Source organism: Hemitrygon akajei, chromosome 29 (assembly GCF_048418815.1).
Source record: "Hemitrygon akajei chromosome 29, sHemAka1.3, whole genome shotgun sequence".
Taxonomy (NCBI): domain Eukaryota; kingdom Metazoa; phylum Chordata; class Chondrichthyes; order Myliobatiformes; family Dasyatidae; genus Hemitrygon; species Hemitrygon akajei.
The window spans coordinates 31,051,045-31,069,481 of record NC_133152.1 but is presented as its reverse complement, the minus strand read 5'-3'; the positions used below and the strand labels follow the sequence as shown (position 1 = coordinate 31,069,481).

At 41.7% G+C, this 18,437-nt stretch overlaps 1 protein-coding gene across 10 annotated transcripts in view; it reads left to right on the top strand.

Annotated features, from left to right (window-relative positions):
• Positions 1–18,437, top strand: part of plch2a (phospholipase C, eta 2a) — a 324,151-nt gene that overhangs the window by 216,645 nt on the left and 89,069 nt on the right. For all 10 annotated transcript variants that reach the window (XM_073032106.1, XM_073032111.1, XM_073032109.1 and 7 more), the window contains 4 exons: positions 968–1,138; positions 14,807–14,900; positions 16,559–16,762; positions 17,439–17,559. In XM_073032106.1, coding sequence (XP_072888207.1) covers positions 968–1,138; positions 14,807–14,900; positions 16,559–16,762; positions 17,439–17,559 — 590 coding nt within the window. The remainder of the gene's footprint in view (positions 1–967; positions 1,139–14,806; positions 14,901–16,558; positions 16,763–17,438; positions 17,560–18,437) is intronic.

The following is an 18,437-nucleotide window of genomic DNA, read 5'->3' as shown; positions in this document are numbered from 1 at the left end:
CCAGAAGCTACCCAGCTCAGTGCTCATGATCCAGGCCATTGGGAAGATGGCAGGTCCTGTGAGATGTGCCTATGTTCATGATCTGGAGATGATTAATGTGAAATGAGAAAAATCCAGGCGGGACCTGGAGTCATTCCAACTCCCCGCCTCTCAATATCTACAGTACTCAAACCATCTAGGTGGTGTCATAACGTCTCACCCTGCCAAAAGCCTCACTAAAGTCCATGCAGACAACATTAACCACTGTCCCCTCTTTTGGTCATTTCTTCAGAAAAATTAATGAAATTCAAGAAACATGATTTCCAACACACTGTCATGATGTTGATCTACCAGAATCCTAACATTTCTGGGATGCTTATAGTCTTGTGGCTGCTTCTCCCCCTTGCTATACACAAATTGTATTTTCAGTTCTTACATCACAACAGTGAAAAGCACTCTGTCAGTGCTGGCAGGTCCTTCTGCTCAATGAACAAGGGCAGGGTACACTCTGCTCATATGCCCTCTGCTGCTCAATAGCCAACAAACAATAACAGAGGTCAGAGAGAAGACTGACAGAAGAAATTATTTTAAAACAAAGAAGGTAGGGATGAAACTGCAAGAGAATATGGCAGCTCTTCTTGTTGAGACCTTTAGGAAACTTTCTTTAATTACATTGGGATTTATTATTGTCATGTATACTGTTTACTCTGTGTGTTTCAGCTGAGCAAGGGATTTCATTGCTCTGGTGTATATGACAGTAAAACAACTGAAAGTGAATGCAAATCTGGAGACTAATCTTTAAAAGTGTTTCACCACTTGTAGAATGCTTTTGACTTCCTGGGACTGTGAGGGGCTTCGTGCCTCTTTGTTTCTTGGACATTTTGTAGATTATGGCCGCCTCACTTTATCTGATACATTTTTGGTTCCAGCAAGGAATCCAGGATCCAGGAATATTAATTGAATGGAACTTTCTTTTCTCCATCGCCAGGAAGCAGACACAGATGACAACCAAGGCACACTGGACTTTGAAGAGTTCTGTGCCTTTTATAAGATGATGTCCACACGACGGGATCTCTATCTCCTGATGCTCATGTACAGTAACCACAAGGACCAGATGGACACCGATGACTTGAAGAGGTTTCTGGAGGTAGAGCAGAAGGTGAGCATTTTAAGAAAGACTCAGTTCTAGATGGAACAGTTCCTTCTCTTTACAGATTCCCATTTTCCAATTACAGCTGGGTGAAAGGACACCACTGGGTCAGTCAGAACATTGGTCAACATGAGCTTAAGGGATTACTGTCTTGCTTTATTTACAGAATGTTATGGACCCTGTGTTCCATCAGGTTAAACTGAAAGCTCTTGTGAGTAGATGTCCAAGCACCATTCAGCATCCAAGACCCCACATCAAAGGCTCCTTGGGAACTTAATCCAATGTGTTAGACAAATGGAAAAGTTTAAATGTGAAACATTACTCTTATTCAGCAAGGCAGGTAGAATCTATGGTAAGGAATAAACACTCAACCTTTCAAACTGAGACCCTTCATTAGGACTGGAAAGAAATGGGGCAGAAGCCAGAATAAGAAGGTGCGAAAGGTGAAGGAGTACAATGTGACTTCCCATTCCCATTCTGGCATTCTGACAATAGCCTCCTCTACTACTATGATGAGGCCAAACTCAGGTTGAAGGAGCAACACCTCATACCTCCAACCTGATGCATGAGCATCGATTTCTCAAACCTGGTAATTTCTCCCCGCATTCCTTCTCTAATTTTCCATTTCCCATTGTTGTTCCCTTCTCACACCTTCTCTTCTCCTCAGCTGATCGTTACTTCTCTCTGGTTCCCCTCTCCCCTCTCCAAGGACCTCTGTCCCCCCCCTATCAGATTCCTTCTTCTTCAGCCCTTTACCTATTTCACTATCTCCTCCCAGCTTCTTACTTCATAATCCCTCCCCACCTTTACATATTCTCCCTCAACTGATTTAATCTGCTAACTTCCACTCCCTCCCCTCCCCTCACCTTCTTCCCCCTTCCTTTCCAGTCCTGATGAAGGGTTTCAGCCCTGTTACGCTGCATGTTTATTCCTCTCCTGACCTGCTGAGCTCCTCAAAATTTCCAGCATCTACAGAATCTCTTGTGTTAATAAATCCTATTCCTTGTCATTGATCCAAATTTCTTGCCAGATGTATTAAAGGGCATTAAAAAAATCTTCGGTATGGAGTGATATTGGCTTTGTAAAAGCAACTAGCATATGTTACATGCATTTGGTGGTGCACTGGGTAGTGCTGCTGTCTCATAGCTCTGGGGTTATGGGTTCAGTCCTGATTTCCAGTGCTGTATGAAGTTTGCATGTTCTCCTTGTGCAAAGAGAGGGATGGTAGCATAGTGGTTAGTGCAATTGCTTTGGATCGCCAGCAATTAACAATCGCAGTTCTGTTCCCATCACTGTCTGTAAGGAAGGAGTTTGTACATTCATCCCTGGCCGTGTGGATTTCCTCCGGGTGCTCCAGCTTCCCCCCACATTCCAAAGGCAAACGGGGCTAATATCGTTCACCTTGTGACTAAGAGGGTTATCCCAAGTGTGCTGCGTTCCAGCCACATCCCAAAGACGTGCTGGTAGATTAATTGGCCACTGTAAATTATAGACAAATTGCCAACAGAACAGATGAATATAGTCATTGAGGGTACACTCATACTGTGATTTAGTTTCAGGGGCTACAGTCACAGAAAAACACTTCATAGATTCACATTCAGATTTCAATTTACTTATCACATGTACATTGAAGGAGACAGTGAAATGCTTCATTTGCATTGACTACCAACACGACCTAAGCATGTGCTGGGGACAGCCGGCAAGTGTCGGCACACATTCCAGCACTAACAAAGAAGAATGCCCTTTACTCCTGTTGGAGTCATCGGGGTGCCGTCATGACAAGCTTTTTGCACCGATACTTTTGGTGATTGCTCATCATGTGGCGTTTCTGTAGCAGTTGCTAGCTTGACGCTCAACCCGGCACGGATGTAAAGCATGGAAGGGAGCCGGCTGGATTCAAACTCGGGACCATTCGCCCCAGAGTCCAGCGCTGATGCCACTACACCACCAGCACCAACAAAGCATGACCACAATGTTCCACAGAACGACACAGGTCACGACAACAACAGCAAAATAATCCCCTTTCCCGTAGGGATACATCCCAGAATTACACAGTCACTGAAAGATGCAGTCAGAAAGGGACACGGTCACAGAGGGATACTGTCGCAGGAAGATACGGCATCAGAGGGATACAGTCAGAGAGGGAGACAAACACAGAAGGACACGGTCACAGAAAGATACAAACACACAATCATTAAGAGGGAGTGTCAAAGAAGTGTTGAAGAAGGAAAGTTTATAGGAGTGGTTAAGGAAGCAGGAGAAGTGGAGAAGTAAGTTGTTTAGGGAGAGAATCCAGGGAGCTTGACCCATGATGTTGTGACGGGTGGTTTATTAGTAGTTGAAAGCACAGAAGAGGCTGGAGTTCAAAGAACGGTGGGTTTATGGGGAGTTGTTGGGACGGGCAGATGAAGTTAGGCAGGGGAAGTGAGAAATATCAAGAAATGGCAACTTTGAGCTTAAAGTTAACCATGGGTAAGAGAGGCAGAGTGAGAATAATGAAGGAGTTTAACTGTAACTTTGATTAAACATCAGCCCATGGTGCTGGATCAAGAGTGATGATGAGTCTTTAAATAAAGTAATACCAGCCATTAATCTGTAATTGGCTCACAGTCAAATGTGAAGTTGAAGTTGTAGGCTCAGGAAAGAGCATCAATGATCTCCCTGGACTGTCGCTCACTGAATGTGCTGAAGCAGACATTTCCATTCCTTTCTGGACTGCCATTAGAAGCAGACAGCTCTGTTTACTCATTGCCTCCTGCCCAATGAATCTTAAGGATAATGTTGCTAAAATGATTTCCCAGGTGCTGCTTGATATAATAACATCTTCATGGTTTCGCTGTATCATTATCAATTTGAACAGGCATGAAAACAGCAGCATTTAGCTTTAATATCTTTTAATATATTTGAACTGCAATTCAACTGGCTTCATTATATCTTGCCTCTCTTTTGTTGCTCTGACATGCTTGTTGTGGGATCTGGTGCCAATGCTTGGTCTTCTGGAAAGAGAGCTCATAGTCTGAACTCAAAACTTCCAACTAATTCAATCATGTACTCTTGTTTAAAGCTGCTACATCATACTTCATCCTGGGTACTGCAAGGCTTGGCTGGAACACATTATCATTAAGGCCAGTGACAGTCCAGTGTCCTATTCAACCACGTGGAACTTCATAGCGGTATCCCTTAATGTCCACATACAGGGTTAGAGGCTAGAATTCAGAATGAAAATCTTACCACCGATCCCAGGAGAAGAAGAAAGGCTTGCATTTCCAAAGTACTTTCACCGTCTGAAGATGCACCAAGTGATTTATGGTTAAGGCAGTACGTTTGGGTGTATAGTTCATTATGTAAGAAATGAGATAATGCTTTTGCGCACATCAAGGCTCCTATAAGCAGTATTGCGATAGCAACCACACAACCTATTTTTTGCGATATTGGTGGAGGGATAAATATGACCAAACATACTGGGGACAACAAATGCCTCAAGTGTTAGTGTCTTTTTATCTTTCCCAGGCATCACAAACCTTCTCTTTAATTCTCACCACTCCTTCCTCCTTTCTATCCACCCTGAAAAACACATTTTATTTCTAACATCTAACTGGAAATATTGGCTCTTCTTCTGTCTTCACGGATGCTGCCTGACCTGTTGAGCATTTTCTATTTTTGTTTCAGATTTCCGACACCTGCATTTTTTTGCTTTTACTTGCACGCTAATCAGTTAAGCACACCCCGTGTGGCCTCCTGTACATCAGTGAGACCTGACAAAGACTGGGAGACCACTTCACCAAGCACCTATGCTCCATCCACCAGAACAAACAGAATCTCCCCGTGGCCACCCATTTTAATTCCACTTCCCATTCCCATTCTGATATGTCCACCCATGGCCTCCTCCACTGCCCAGATAAGGCCACACTTAGGTTGGAGGAACATCACCTTATATTCCATCGGGGTAGCCTCCAACCTGATGGCATGAATATCAATTTCTCAAACTTCCAGTAATGCCCCCCAAACACCACCCCCTCTTCATTTCCCATCCCCTTTTTCCTCTCTCACCTCATCTCACCAATCAACTTCCCAGCTCTTTACTTCATCCCTCCTCCTCCAGGTTTCAGCTATCACCCGGTGGTTCTCTCTCTCCCCTCCCCCTAACCTTTTGAATCTACTCCTCAGCTTTTTTCCTCCAGTCCTGCCAAAGGGTTTCGGCCCAAAACATCAACTGTACTCTTTTCCATAGATGCTGCCTGGCCTGCTGAGTTCCTCCAGAATTTTGTGTGTGTTGATCGAATTAGTTAAGCATGTCTGCATGGCACACAAACTAGTATCACCTGCAGCACTAACTAGTTGAACACAGTTAATGGTCAGCAAGTGCAATGTAACTTGATTTCCCTTATTATATGGGAACTAGGAAATAAACCCTAGGGTTCATCATACGGTCAGCTAACTGGAGATAGCTGGACAGCTGTGAGGCTCTGACTCTGACTCATACCAGCCTCAGGACCTCGATGTGATTGCCGTAGTTGCTGTTCAGGCTTCATTCCCTCCCCCAGTCCACTCCACATCTCCCCCCGCCACACCGTTCCCGCTCAGCCTTCTACAGACACAGTGGCCTGCTGAGCACTGTGCAGAATTAGCAGAGTGCAAATTTCAAAACCATTGCAGCTCTCTCACATCTGAGATATTCCAATATAACTTAACCACGTGTTCTGTGTTGTGAAATGTGAGACATCCAACCATTGGATGCAACATCAGTTGAAACAGTGACCTGGAATTTCTTTCAACAGTCAAAGCAGAGTTGCTTTTGGACTTCCGACTTTTAAAATAGATCCATGACATTTCCTTGATGACGCTCCAGCTGAAGGGTCCTGGCTGCACTTCATTTTCCTTTCTCCAGGGAATGGTACAAGTCAATCATTCACTGGGGTATCCTTGGTAACATTCATTCTTCAACCAACCCCATAATGGAACAAATTATAACCTTGGATCAGGAGGTACTCACATTAGAAGAGGAATATAGTTCTCTGACTTTCTCTTTGTTTCTCTCCTCTATCTATATACCAGTCTCTATTTTATTCTTGGCCTTGCTCTTTCTAGAGCTCTCTCTCTCTCTTCTATCTGCATCTATATCAGCGTCTCTCTGTTCTTTTCTGTATCCTGATTCTGTCTGTCTGTCTGTCTGTCTGTATCTCTGTCTGTTTCTTTGTTAATGATTTTTTTACTGGTGAATGTGTTTTTGTCTCTTTCTATGCCTGTCTCTATTAGTCCATCTCTCTGATGTTCTCTGTTAGCATTTCTCTGTATTGTTCTACCTCCCCTTGTAATTCTATGTGATTGTCACTCCTGTCTCTTGTCCTCTATGTGTCTCCCCCACTCTCTTATCACACTTTCTTCTGCGCATTCAACTGAAACTAAACACATTGCTCAAGTCTAAGCAGGGGCCATTTACAAAGGAAGCTAATTTAAAGAAAATTCTCAATCCAATTTTCATGGATTGATGAATACACTCGCTCTAAGAATGGATTGTCCATATGTCAGTGGCATTGATGATCTATTTTTCCACCAGCCCTTGTAAGGGCCAAACAGAGGTTTTGTATAAGGCATCCACCTGAGGTCCTTGGGTATTAGACTAGAGTACCAGTCATCAAGGAATTGTCTTTATTGCTATTGCCCTGTTTAGAACACACCAGGAAAGACCACATTGCCCAAACAATCTTCACTGAACAGCTGAATGAGTTACACTAACCCAATGTTTCAGTCAGTGAGACCTCACCACCACTCTCCCTATGTAGGCATGCATTCTGGTTTGCATCAGAATCATCTCAGGTTTAATATTACTGACATACAATATGTCATGAAATTCGTCATTTTGTGGCAGCAGTACAGTGTAATACATTAAAAATACTATAAATTACAATAAATACATATAAATATTAAATTAAATAAGTAGTGCAAAATGAGAACAAGGATAGTGCAGGGCTGTGTTCATGGGTTGGTTTATTGTCTATGATGGTGGAGGGGAAGAAGCTGTTCCTAAAGTATTGAATGTGTGTCTTTAGGCTCCTGTACCTTCTCTCTGATCGCAGTAATAAGAAAAGAGCAAGTCCTAGGTGGTGGGAATCTTTGATGATGGATGCCACCTTTTTGAGTCATTATCTTTTGTAGATGTCCTCAATGCTGAGGAGGCTAGTGCCCATGATGGATTTGCCTAAGACTGTCCAGTGGCCCCTCCATACCAGATGGTGATGCAACCAGTTAGAATGCTCTCCCAAGTACATCTAAAGAAATTTGATAGAGTCTTTGGTGACATCCAAGTCTCCTCAAACTCCAAATGAAATATAGCCGCTGCAGTGCCTTATTCATAATTGCATCAATATGTTGGCCCCAGGATAGATCTTTAGAGATGTTGATACCCAGGAACTTGAACTTGCTGGCCCCTGTTTGAGGACCGGTGTCCATTCCTTCAGCTTCCTGAAGTCCACAATCAATTCCTTGGTTTTACTGACGTTGAGTGCAAGGTTGTTGCTGTGACACCACTCAACCAGCCGACTCAGTCTCACTCCTGTATGACTCCTCATCAACTCATCCTGGTGCTGTCTTTCAAATAAGGGATTAGACTGTGGTCACAGCTGTCGGTTCAGGTGGACGTGTAAGATCTCACGGCACTCTTTGAAGTACAGAGTGCTTTATCAGAAACATATCACAGATCTTTCATTAATCAAAGGCAAATGGGCTGCTCATTCATCTCACTGCTGCCTAAAGAATGTTTCATTTATTGATTGAACAGCCTACATGAAGGCAATTTAAAAGTAATTTATTTTGTGCAATGCTCAAAGAGGCAGTTTCTTCTGATAAATCTTTATTAAGATTCAGCTCCTGGATTAAAGCAAAGCTCTTGTTATTTGTAATATTTTGCCCTTTGGGAGCAGCTCAATAATCCACGCCAACACGTTTGCAGTGGTTTAATTGTAGTTAAGATCCGAGTCTGCGATTCCCCTAGAATCATATTAGTTGCCGTTTAAGACAACAAGGGCTTGCACTTACAGCTTTCTCAGTGGCAGAAGAAGGTTGTAGATTCACACACGTCCTCTGGGAGGCAAATGTGCTTTTCTTTCAAATACTTGGGCTGTTTCTAATTAATTTTCAAAAACGGAAAGGACCTTCCTATCGATTATTCATTGCATTCACCCTTTTATTTGATGGGGGACGGAGACAGAAGAAAACACATCCCTAATATTAGGATGGGGGATGAGAAGCAGAGTACCAGGTCAGAAGGTGGAGGGATGGAGAGGATGATATATATCAGGGCCAGTTAAAACAGGCAGGAGCAAAATGATAGATACAATAGGACAGATAGTCTGAAGTGCGGTGTATTTTAATGCTGGGAGTATTATGGGTAAAGGTGGTGAACTTCGAGCATGGATCACTATATAGAACTATGATCGTGTGGCTTAGAGTCTTGGTTGAGGGATGGACAGGAATGGTTGCTTAATGTCCCAGGGTTTGAATGTTTTAGAAAAGATAGAGATGGAGGTAAAGGGGAGGGGGAGTTGCACTACTAATCAGGGACAGTTTCACAACTACACTCAGAGGGGACATAATGGAAGATTTGTCCACTGTGTCTTTATGGGTAGAACACAAAAGTAGGAAGGGTGCAATCACTCTGATAGGATTATACTGTAGACCACCCAATAGCCACCGGGACATTGAGAAACAGATATACAGGCAGATTAAGAAAAGGCGTAAAAATAATAGGGTTGTCATGGGGGACGTCAGCTTCCCTGATATAACTGGGATCTTCTTAGTGCAAGAGATTTAGATGGAGCAGAATTTAACAGGAGGGCTTCATAAATCAATATTTAGATTGGAGATAGTCCATCAGGACGAGTGGTTGCACTGGAACATAATGAGCCTGGCTAGGTGCGAGTTAGGGAAGTGTGACCATAGCTCCTTAAATTTTAAAATAGCTGAAGATAAGGATAAATAATGGACTTTCCAGAAGAATTTTTAACTGGAGCAGGGCAAATCATGAATACATTAGGCAAGAGCTAAGGAGAGTTCATCGGGAACAGCTGTTTTTGGGCAAGTCCACATCCGACATGTGGAGGGTGGTTAAGGATAATTGTACAGAGTACAGGACAGGTATGTTTTGGTCAGAAGGAAGGACAAGGATGGCAAGGTAAGAGAACCTTGGATGTTGACTTGAGGTGATGAATTTAGTCAAAAAGAAAAAGGAAAAGTACTGTATGCAATGCCTAGGAAGGTGGAATCAAACAGAGCTCTTGCGGGTTATAAAGAAGCTGGAAAAGAACTTAAGAAGGCAATTAGGAAAGCCAGGAGGGGCATGAAAAGTTCTTGACAAGTAGGATTAAGGAGAATCCCTAGGCACTCTATAAATATATCAGGAGCATGGTATTAACTAGGTTGAAGGTGGGACAAAGGATATGGGTGAGGCCCTTAATGAGCACCTTACATAAGTATTTACCAAGGTGAAGACATGGAGGATAGGGAGATCAGTGCCAAGAAAATTAATATGCTAAAGCATTTTAAAGTAGGAGATAATATTGGGTATCTTAAAGAGCATCAAAATAGATAAGCCCCCAGGGCCTGATGGGACATATCCCAGGTTATTGAGAGAAGCAAGTGAAGAGATTGCTGGGGCCTTGACCAATATCTTTGTGTCTTCTGTAGCCCTGAGGACCGCCAACTAGATAATGTTGTTCCAGGGAACCGGAGATAATCCTGGAAACCATAGACCAGTGAATTTCACATCAGTGTTGAGGAAGTTACTGGAGAGATTTCTTAGGGATAGGATTGATGAGCATTTGAAAAATCATGGCCTAATTAGGGCAAGCCAGCATGGCTTTGTACGGGGCAAATTTTGTTTTACTGAATTGTTTTTTGATGAGGAGACATGGGTGATTGATGAAGGTAGAGTTGTGGATGTTGTCTACATGGATTTTAGTAAAGTGTTTGACAAGGTCCCTCATGAAAGGCTCATCCAAAAGATTAAGATGTATGGGATCCATAGTAAATTGGCTATTTGGATTCAGAACTAGCTTGTCCAAAGAAAGCAGTGGGTAATGGCTGAAGGGACTTACTCTCACTGGAGTTTTGTGATTTGCAGAGACCTGTACTGTCGCGATGTGTGCTGGCAATATTGGAACCCATGTGCGGAGGAAAGGCAGACTTTGATGTAGAGATGGCAAGCAGGGTTTATTCTGTGGCACTCCTAGGGCATGTTTGACAGTTCACCCCAGCATTCCTAGCATCCAGTACTACTTATTGTTCTTGTTTTAAAATGCGCTTGTGGAATTATGGTGAGATGTTCAAGTTCACTTATTGTTACATTTTAGCTCGGGTTATACAGTTGTTTGCTTGTGACTATACCCAGGGGTGTGTAGCAATCACATCCCCCGCCTGTATGTGACTGAGTAGCTCTCTCCCCAGGTCATTGTGTTTGGTCTGTTATTATGCTTGTTGCAATAAAAACTGCAGTGGAGATAAACAAGCTTTTCTCATCTGTCATCATGGACCAAATACTTGCCACAATTCATAAGAATTCCAGCACAACATCGGTGGCTTAGCCGAGCAACAACAAGAGACTTAACATTCTCAAAACTAGGACCCCAGGGTTAGTGCTAATCAGGTGTCCACTTACATAATACAAGTAATACGGAATCCCCAATCTTATCAAAATAAACTTAACAAGTTTAAACATAAAGCTCCAGGAGACTGCAAAACAAAGAGAGAGTCCCTTAAGAAAAAACACAAGGAACGCTAAATGATTAATAACTCTCACTAAACAACAATTAACCAATTCAGTTGTTCTTAAAGCCCTCAGAGCCCAACACACTCTGGCTCATTGTACAAGCCCAAAGAGCTCATTACATGTACTGAGATCTCTGCTGCTTGTGATGTATATAAATGACCAGGATGAAAATGTGGATGGTTATGCTACTAAGTTTGCAGATGAAATGAAGAAATGAAGACTGGTGGTGCTGTGGGTGGTGCAGATGACTGGCAAAGAATACAATACAATATAGATCAGTTGCAGATACAGACAGAGAAATGCCAGGTGGTGTTTAACCTGGCTAAATAGGAAGTTTTGCATCTTGGCAGGTCAGGTTTAAGGAGACTGTACACTGTTAAGGTGTACTGTAACAGTGTCGAGGAGCAGAGGAATCTTGGGGTCCAAGCTGGTAGCTCCCTGAAAGTGGCTATACAAGCTGAAAGGTTTGTTAAAAAGGCATCTGAATGCTTACCTTTATTGGTCAAGGCATTGAATTCAAAAGTCATGAAGTCGTTGTAGCTTTATAAAACTCTAGTTGGTCCGTAAATGAAGTATTGCATACAGATCTGGTCACCCCACTATAGGAGGGATGTCAAGGCTTTAGAGAGGGTACAGAAGAGGTTTTGCCAGGACACTGCCTCAATTAGAGGACATGTGCTATAATTAGAGGGTGGACAAATGGGTTGTTTTCTCTGGAGCGGCAGAGGCTCAGGGAAGATCTGACAGAGATTTATAAGAATATGAGAGGCACAGATAGAGTAGAAAGACTGTATCGTTTTCCCAGGTCCTTTAGAGAAGGAAGCCTACCACTCTCACCAGTCAACGTCAGCCCTCACCAACAATGTTGGCTCGTAGTTGCTTAGTCCAGGGCCAGTTCAGGATGGACAATAATTGCTGGCATTCTACGAACAAATAAATAAGACAAATTCCGTAGACTGACCGTGGTTCTGATCCCCTTTATTTCAGCTAATACAGTGGATTGTGGTTAATTGGGACACATTGGGACCAGTACATTCTTTTGATTGACTGTAGCTCAGTGCAGACAGCCAGCGTAGATAATGGACTGCCTTCATACAATGCTATCGACGATTACATCCTCTGAATCTTCATTTTAGATGTAAATTTAAGATGATTGCTGATACCTTCAAATTCTTTGTAGTTTCTAACTTATTGAAGTAATGAAACTGTTTCATTTTCACTTCCTGCTGTTTCTGGTATCTCCAAGCCTAAACGTTTGAAGCTGCAGTAGCACAATAGTGAACAGTGAATTGTCTTACTGCTTACTTCTTGCCAACTACCAGTGACAAAAATCACTGATTTTTGAATGCAAGCATGCACAACTGACGCTATTTAAAAACTGTTCACTCTAAGCAAACTCGAACAACCACACAAATGCACAGGTCCAACACTGGTTAGAAACTGTTCAGTAATAGTCTCCTGTCCCAATTAAGTGGTGCAGTGTCCTAAATAAGCGAAGGGAATCCTGGCTATTTTCATGATTAGTTTTTGTTCTTTAAGAATAAGTGGCTACCATGATTAACTGATGGCCCAATTAATGGGCATCCACTGTAATTGGATTTCAGTTTGGTCCTTTCCCTGTGTTTTCTCTTGCTTCTCTGATAGATCTTGGCTCTCAGGACGAGGATCAGTTGCCAGGCTGCATGGCTGTTCTTCTCCTGATTTTTTGATTTTGGTCCAAACAGCCTAAGGCCTCCAGGACTCCATTTCTTCTTTCACCTCTTACTTCCCAAAACTCCTCACCCTAGCACCCTATAGCATTTTCTGAGCGGGCCATTTATCTGTCAAAGAGTCAGCTCATCCCATCTGTACTGGGCTGTTATTCTGCCTAGTCCCATACATGCCAGGACCACAGCCCTCCATACCCTTCTCATCCATGTACCTATCAAAACTTCTCTTAAATGTTGCATCAAACCGGCATTCACCATTTCCACCGGCAGCTCATCCTACACTCTCACCATCCTCTGAGTGAAGAAGCTCCCCCTCGGGTTCCCCTAACATTTCACTTTTCACCCTATGACCTCTATCCTTTCCCAACCTCAGTAGAAAAAGCTTGTTTGCACTTACCCTCTCTATACACTCATAATAATATCTGACAACCTGAACAAACAGAATGTACACCAAAATAAGTCTGGATAACATTGACAACATACGTACTCTCAGTGTCCACTTCATTAGGTACACCTGTACATCTATTCATAGATGCAAATATCTGAACAGCCAATCAACTCAATGCATAAAAGCATGCAGACATGGTCAAGAGGTGCAGACCAAACATCAGACTGGGGAAGAAATGTGATCCAAGAGACTTTGATTGTTGGTGACAGACGGGCTGGTTTGAGTATCTCAGAAACTGCTGATCCGTGTTTTTCATGCAGAGCAGCCTCAAGAGTTTACAGAGAATGGTGCAAAACAACAAAAAACAAAACATCCAGTGAACGACACCTCTGTGGGGAAAAAATGAGAGGTCAGAGGAGAATGGCCAGATGGTACAAGCTGAAAGGGAGGCAACAGTAATTCAAATAGCCACATATTACAACAACAATGTGCAGAAGAACATCTCTGAATGTACAACATGTTGAACTTTGGAGTGGATGGGCTACAGCAGCAGAAAACCATGAACATACACCCAGCAGCCATTTTATTAGCTACAGGAGGTACCTAATAAAGTGGCCACCTTGTCTGTGTCTGTATCTTTTCATGCGGTATTTTAAGCAAGAAAATCCACTCAACACAAAGGATAAAAAAGAGATGTGATTTTGTCGTTTTTCCAAGCCTGTATGTCACATATCATATCTTTCTCAATAAGCACAAAGTGACATTTATCAAACTGCACAGTGCACAATTCAGTAAGTAATCAACACCTCAAGGCAACAGAGACATTCCTCACTTCCAGGGCAGGGTCAGACCAATTCCACCTATGGTATCTATGTTGACACTTACTGGAACAAACAGACTAATCCTCAATACACAAGATTCTACAGATGCTATAAATCTTGAGCAAAACACACAAAGTACTGGAGAAACTCAGCAAGTTAAGCAGCATCTATGGAGCGGAATAACCAGCTGACATTTCAAGCCAAAACCCTTAATTAGTCTTGGTCCAAAATGTCAACTGTTTATTCCTCTCCATTGATGCTTCCTGACTTGCTGAGTCTCCAGCATCATGTGGGCATTGCACAGACTATTCATGTTTTCTTATTCAAATTATATCAATGTACAACCTAGATATGCCAATTTGTGTTAAGCCTTTTGTCAACCTTTAGGTAATGGCTTTCAATAAGTGGTGAGTATATGTAAATATTTAATGAATGTATTTTAATATTCATTTTGTGTTTTTTTCAACATTCTGGAGGTGTATTTTAGTATATAACCAGTGAACATTAGTATATAACAATATTTGACCAACTTATAATGCTATTCAGTGAGTTTATAAATATTTAGCCACTATATATGAATATTAACCTGTGTGTATAATGTTCTGTGCTAACCTGCTAATATTTAACTCCAGTGTATACAATATTCAGCCAGTGCACATTAGTATTTAACACAGTTAAATATCAGTTTCTGACTGGCAAAGGGTGCCAATTAATTTAAGAGACTGTTTTTAAAGTTTTCAAATTCTATTTTATTTCTAGATTCTGTACTCGGGTGTTAACAGCATGAGAGGGATTTTTTTTGCAAACAATGCTCTTGCTTAAATTTCAATGCTATTGTCACTTTCTAGTGTTAGATAAATGTACAGCTGCAATATTTCTGACCCAAACTTACTCTGCTTAAATTGGGATTTGCTCAAACTGTAGGCAACTTCACCCTTCCCGCTCTCTTCTGTAAAGTTAATCTCTAAGCTGCTGCCACCTCTCTCTTCTCACCAGATGAACTCTGTGACGAAGGAACATTGTCTGGAGATCATTGATAAATTTGAGCCGTGTCTCGAGAACCAGAAGCGAGGCGTCCTTGGGATTGATGGTAGGTTCACACCTCCTCTCTTCTGCTTTTCTACTTGTTGATTTCTCCCCGCCAAAGTTCTATGGACTGCCAAGATGCCATTCTGTCCATGTCTGCCCAGATAGTAGAGATTACTCCCATGAGGGCATCAGAGGAGAATTTGACTTGCCCCTTCTCCAGTATCTCTCCTTATTCATATGTGCAAGCACCCATACCTACCTATTCACCCAACCTCACTATATCCTCACATGCCCAAGCTTACAATTTTCCAGCAGGCACCAGAAGTGAGTGGACATCAGCTGATGTTGTCTCAAGGAAGTATCTTTCCCAGGGAGTTTGTTACTCAATGATGGTTCTGGGCCTGTACTCACTGGAGTTTAGTACGATAAGGAGGGATCTCGTTAAAATCTACCAGATATTGAAGAGCCTAGATATAGAGTGGACGTGGAGAGGATGTTGCCAACAGTGGGAGAGTCAAGGACCAGAGGGCCACGGCCTCAGAATAGAAAAATGTCCCTTTAGAACAGAAATTCTTAATATGGGGTTTTGTGGATAGATTCCACGGGGTCTGTGAACTTGGATGGGAAAAAAAATTACATCTTTATTTTCACTAACTACTAACTGAAAGTTAGCATTTCCTTCAATTATGAATGCAGGCAACAAACCAGAGTAGTATTAGCAGTACCTGTGACTGTGTCACCAATAGAAATCACAGATATTTTTAGATCACATTACAAATATCGCAAACTATTGTTTACAGCATGTTCATCACTACTTCAAAATTACAGTACTTAATAGTCTCTACACTAGATCAAACTCAAATTTAATTTTAACTTCCCATATTTTAATTGTATAGTCTTGTTATTTAATATGTTAATAAAGAAATACATGTATTACTATATCACAATTTTGTCAGTATCTTGATAACTGTGTTTCAATATAATTGGTTTATTTTGTAATCCTTTGTATTTTATTTTATATATTTAAATACATTATTTGAGAAGGGGTCTATAGGCTTCACCAGACTGGAAAAGGGGTCTGTGGCATAAAGAAGGTTAGGAACCCCTGCATTACAACATAAAGGAGGAGGAATTTACTTAGCCAGAGGGTGGTAAATCTGTGGAATTCATTGCCACATTCAGCCACGGAGGCCAAGTCATTGGGCATATTTACACTGGAGGATGAAAGGTTCTTGATTAGTAAGGGCTTCAAAGGTTACAGGGGGAAGGAATGGGGTTGAGAGGGAAAATCAATCAGCCATGATCAAATGGCAGAGCAGACTCAACAGATCAAACAGCCTAATTCTGCTCTGGTCGAATGGCCTGATAGTATAGTAGAAACTCACTGCTTGGGAATCTTTGCCCTTCCAGCCCATTTACCAGGTTGTTGGTTTTGATGGTTTAACATGTGAACAGGAGGAGGTCGTACAGCCCTTTAAACCTGAATCATGGCCAATCTGTATCCTAACTCATCCATCTGCCTTCATTGCATTTTAAACCCTGAAAAAAAATCTTTCAATATTGAAGTTAAATTATGATTTAAGCCGGACAACTGGCCCTTTTCCCCCCACACTTCTGCCTCTCTGTCCTCAATGCATTTTAAACTTATTTATCTCTTCTTTTGGATTTCCATCTAAGTGGAATGAACTGCAATATAAATCTTTCCGTTGACACCCGCAGGTTTCACAAACTATATGCGGAGCCCAGCCGGAGATATCTTTAACCCTGAACATCACAAAGTGACCCAGGACATGACACAGCCTCTGTGTAACTATTACATTGCCTCTTCCCACAACACCTACTTAATGGGGGACCAGCTGATGTCACAGTCCCGAGTGGACATGTACGCTTGGGTGCTGCAAACTGGTTGTCGCTGCGTTGAAGGTAAGATCAGAGCTAATGCTTTCTCTTCTGGATTTGTCCCCCCATTGTTTTTTTTTGTGTGGAGTTTCATGAAATTTCCTCCCACGTTCTAAGGTGTACAGGGTTAGAAGGTTAATTGATCACGTGGGCGAATTGGACGGTGGGGCTTTGTTGGGCTGCATAGGGCTGTTACCGCGCTTTGTTTCTAAATAAAAAGGATAAAACAATAAAAAGCGTCAAGTAAGTAGCAGGTTCATTTCCCCACCAAAAGATTGTGGTTTCAAGTTTTGCCGCATAGTAATTAAAGTAAATTTAGGTGAAATTCAGGGCTGTACTGAAGGAATGCCACATTGTTAGAGATGTAACTGTTAAGGTTAAAGCGCTTTTGTACCTATTGAGCCCATACCAGCTCTCTAACAGAGCATTTCACTACATCCAGTCTCTGGCCCTTCTTTTTAGCCATACAAACTTCTCAGAATTTATTTATACAATTCCCTCTTCGAGGCCACTATAGAGCTTGCCTTCATCACATTTGCAGGCAGTCCATTCCTGGCCCGAACTATAGGCTGCCTAACCAAGTTTTTCCTTAAATAAAAGGGTGGGGTCACTTTTGATCATGCTTTTCCATGGGACTTGCATTAAACCACAGGTATTTTGTCACGCACTGCCTCTTATGAGTAACTATGCTGCTTTGCAGTTGACAGCTGGGATGGTCCAGATGGCGAGCCCATTGTTCACCATGGCTACACCCTCACTTCCAAGATCCTCTTCCGAGATGTGATTGAAACCATCAACAAATATGCTTTCGCTAAGTCTGAGTGAGTACCATGATGCAATTTAACGGTTTCAATTTTTGGTTCAAAGTGGCAGAGAGGGATGGCACACAGTTTTACCCAAGATTCGGAAGAACCATTATTCCTTGCAAAGGCATATGTCCCATCAAACACTAACAGTGCAGGCATAGCACAGGTTAGATACAGAGTAAAGCTTCCTGTACACCTTCCTATCAAGCACTGTTCAAGAAAGACATAGAATGGACTAAAATCAGGGTGGTGAACTATGACACACATGCCCAAGATGACATGCAAAAAATTTGCTGGCACGCGGCATGCAGTGCCACTCCATATTTCTTTAAATCCTACTCTTAATAAAAAAAGATGCATCATGAATATCTTTACTACCAAATGAAACAGTAAATGATTTTCTACAACCCAAGATCAGTGAGATTTTTCCATAGGAACATCTTAAACCAGTTTGGTGCCAACTAGAAGGTTATAAGAACACGTAACAGTGGATATGTTTTGAAATCTTCGCAGACCTGGTGTACATGTCAGTATTTGGATAGTAATTCTTACAATAATATTACTATTCAAATTTCAATTGTCTTTTTAAAAAATTAAAATTAACATTCTTTGAACAGGTTTTATAAAATGCTTCATTTATTTCAATGCCTGTGTTATACTTCTATTAATAATAAAGCAATGAATACATTTAAATAAGTTAAATGACTCATCTATCTTTTTTCCTTAAAAAATGTCCATTAATTACTGTTACTAATTCGCTAATTAATGATAATCTCTGTTCAAAATTACCACGGCATACAAGAAAATTTTTTAGAAGGTTTTATTGCCAGTTTGGACACAGGCTCTGACAAAGGTTCACAACCCCAGGACGAGATACAGAGTAAAATTCCCTC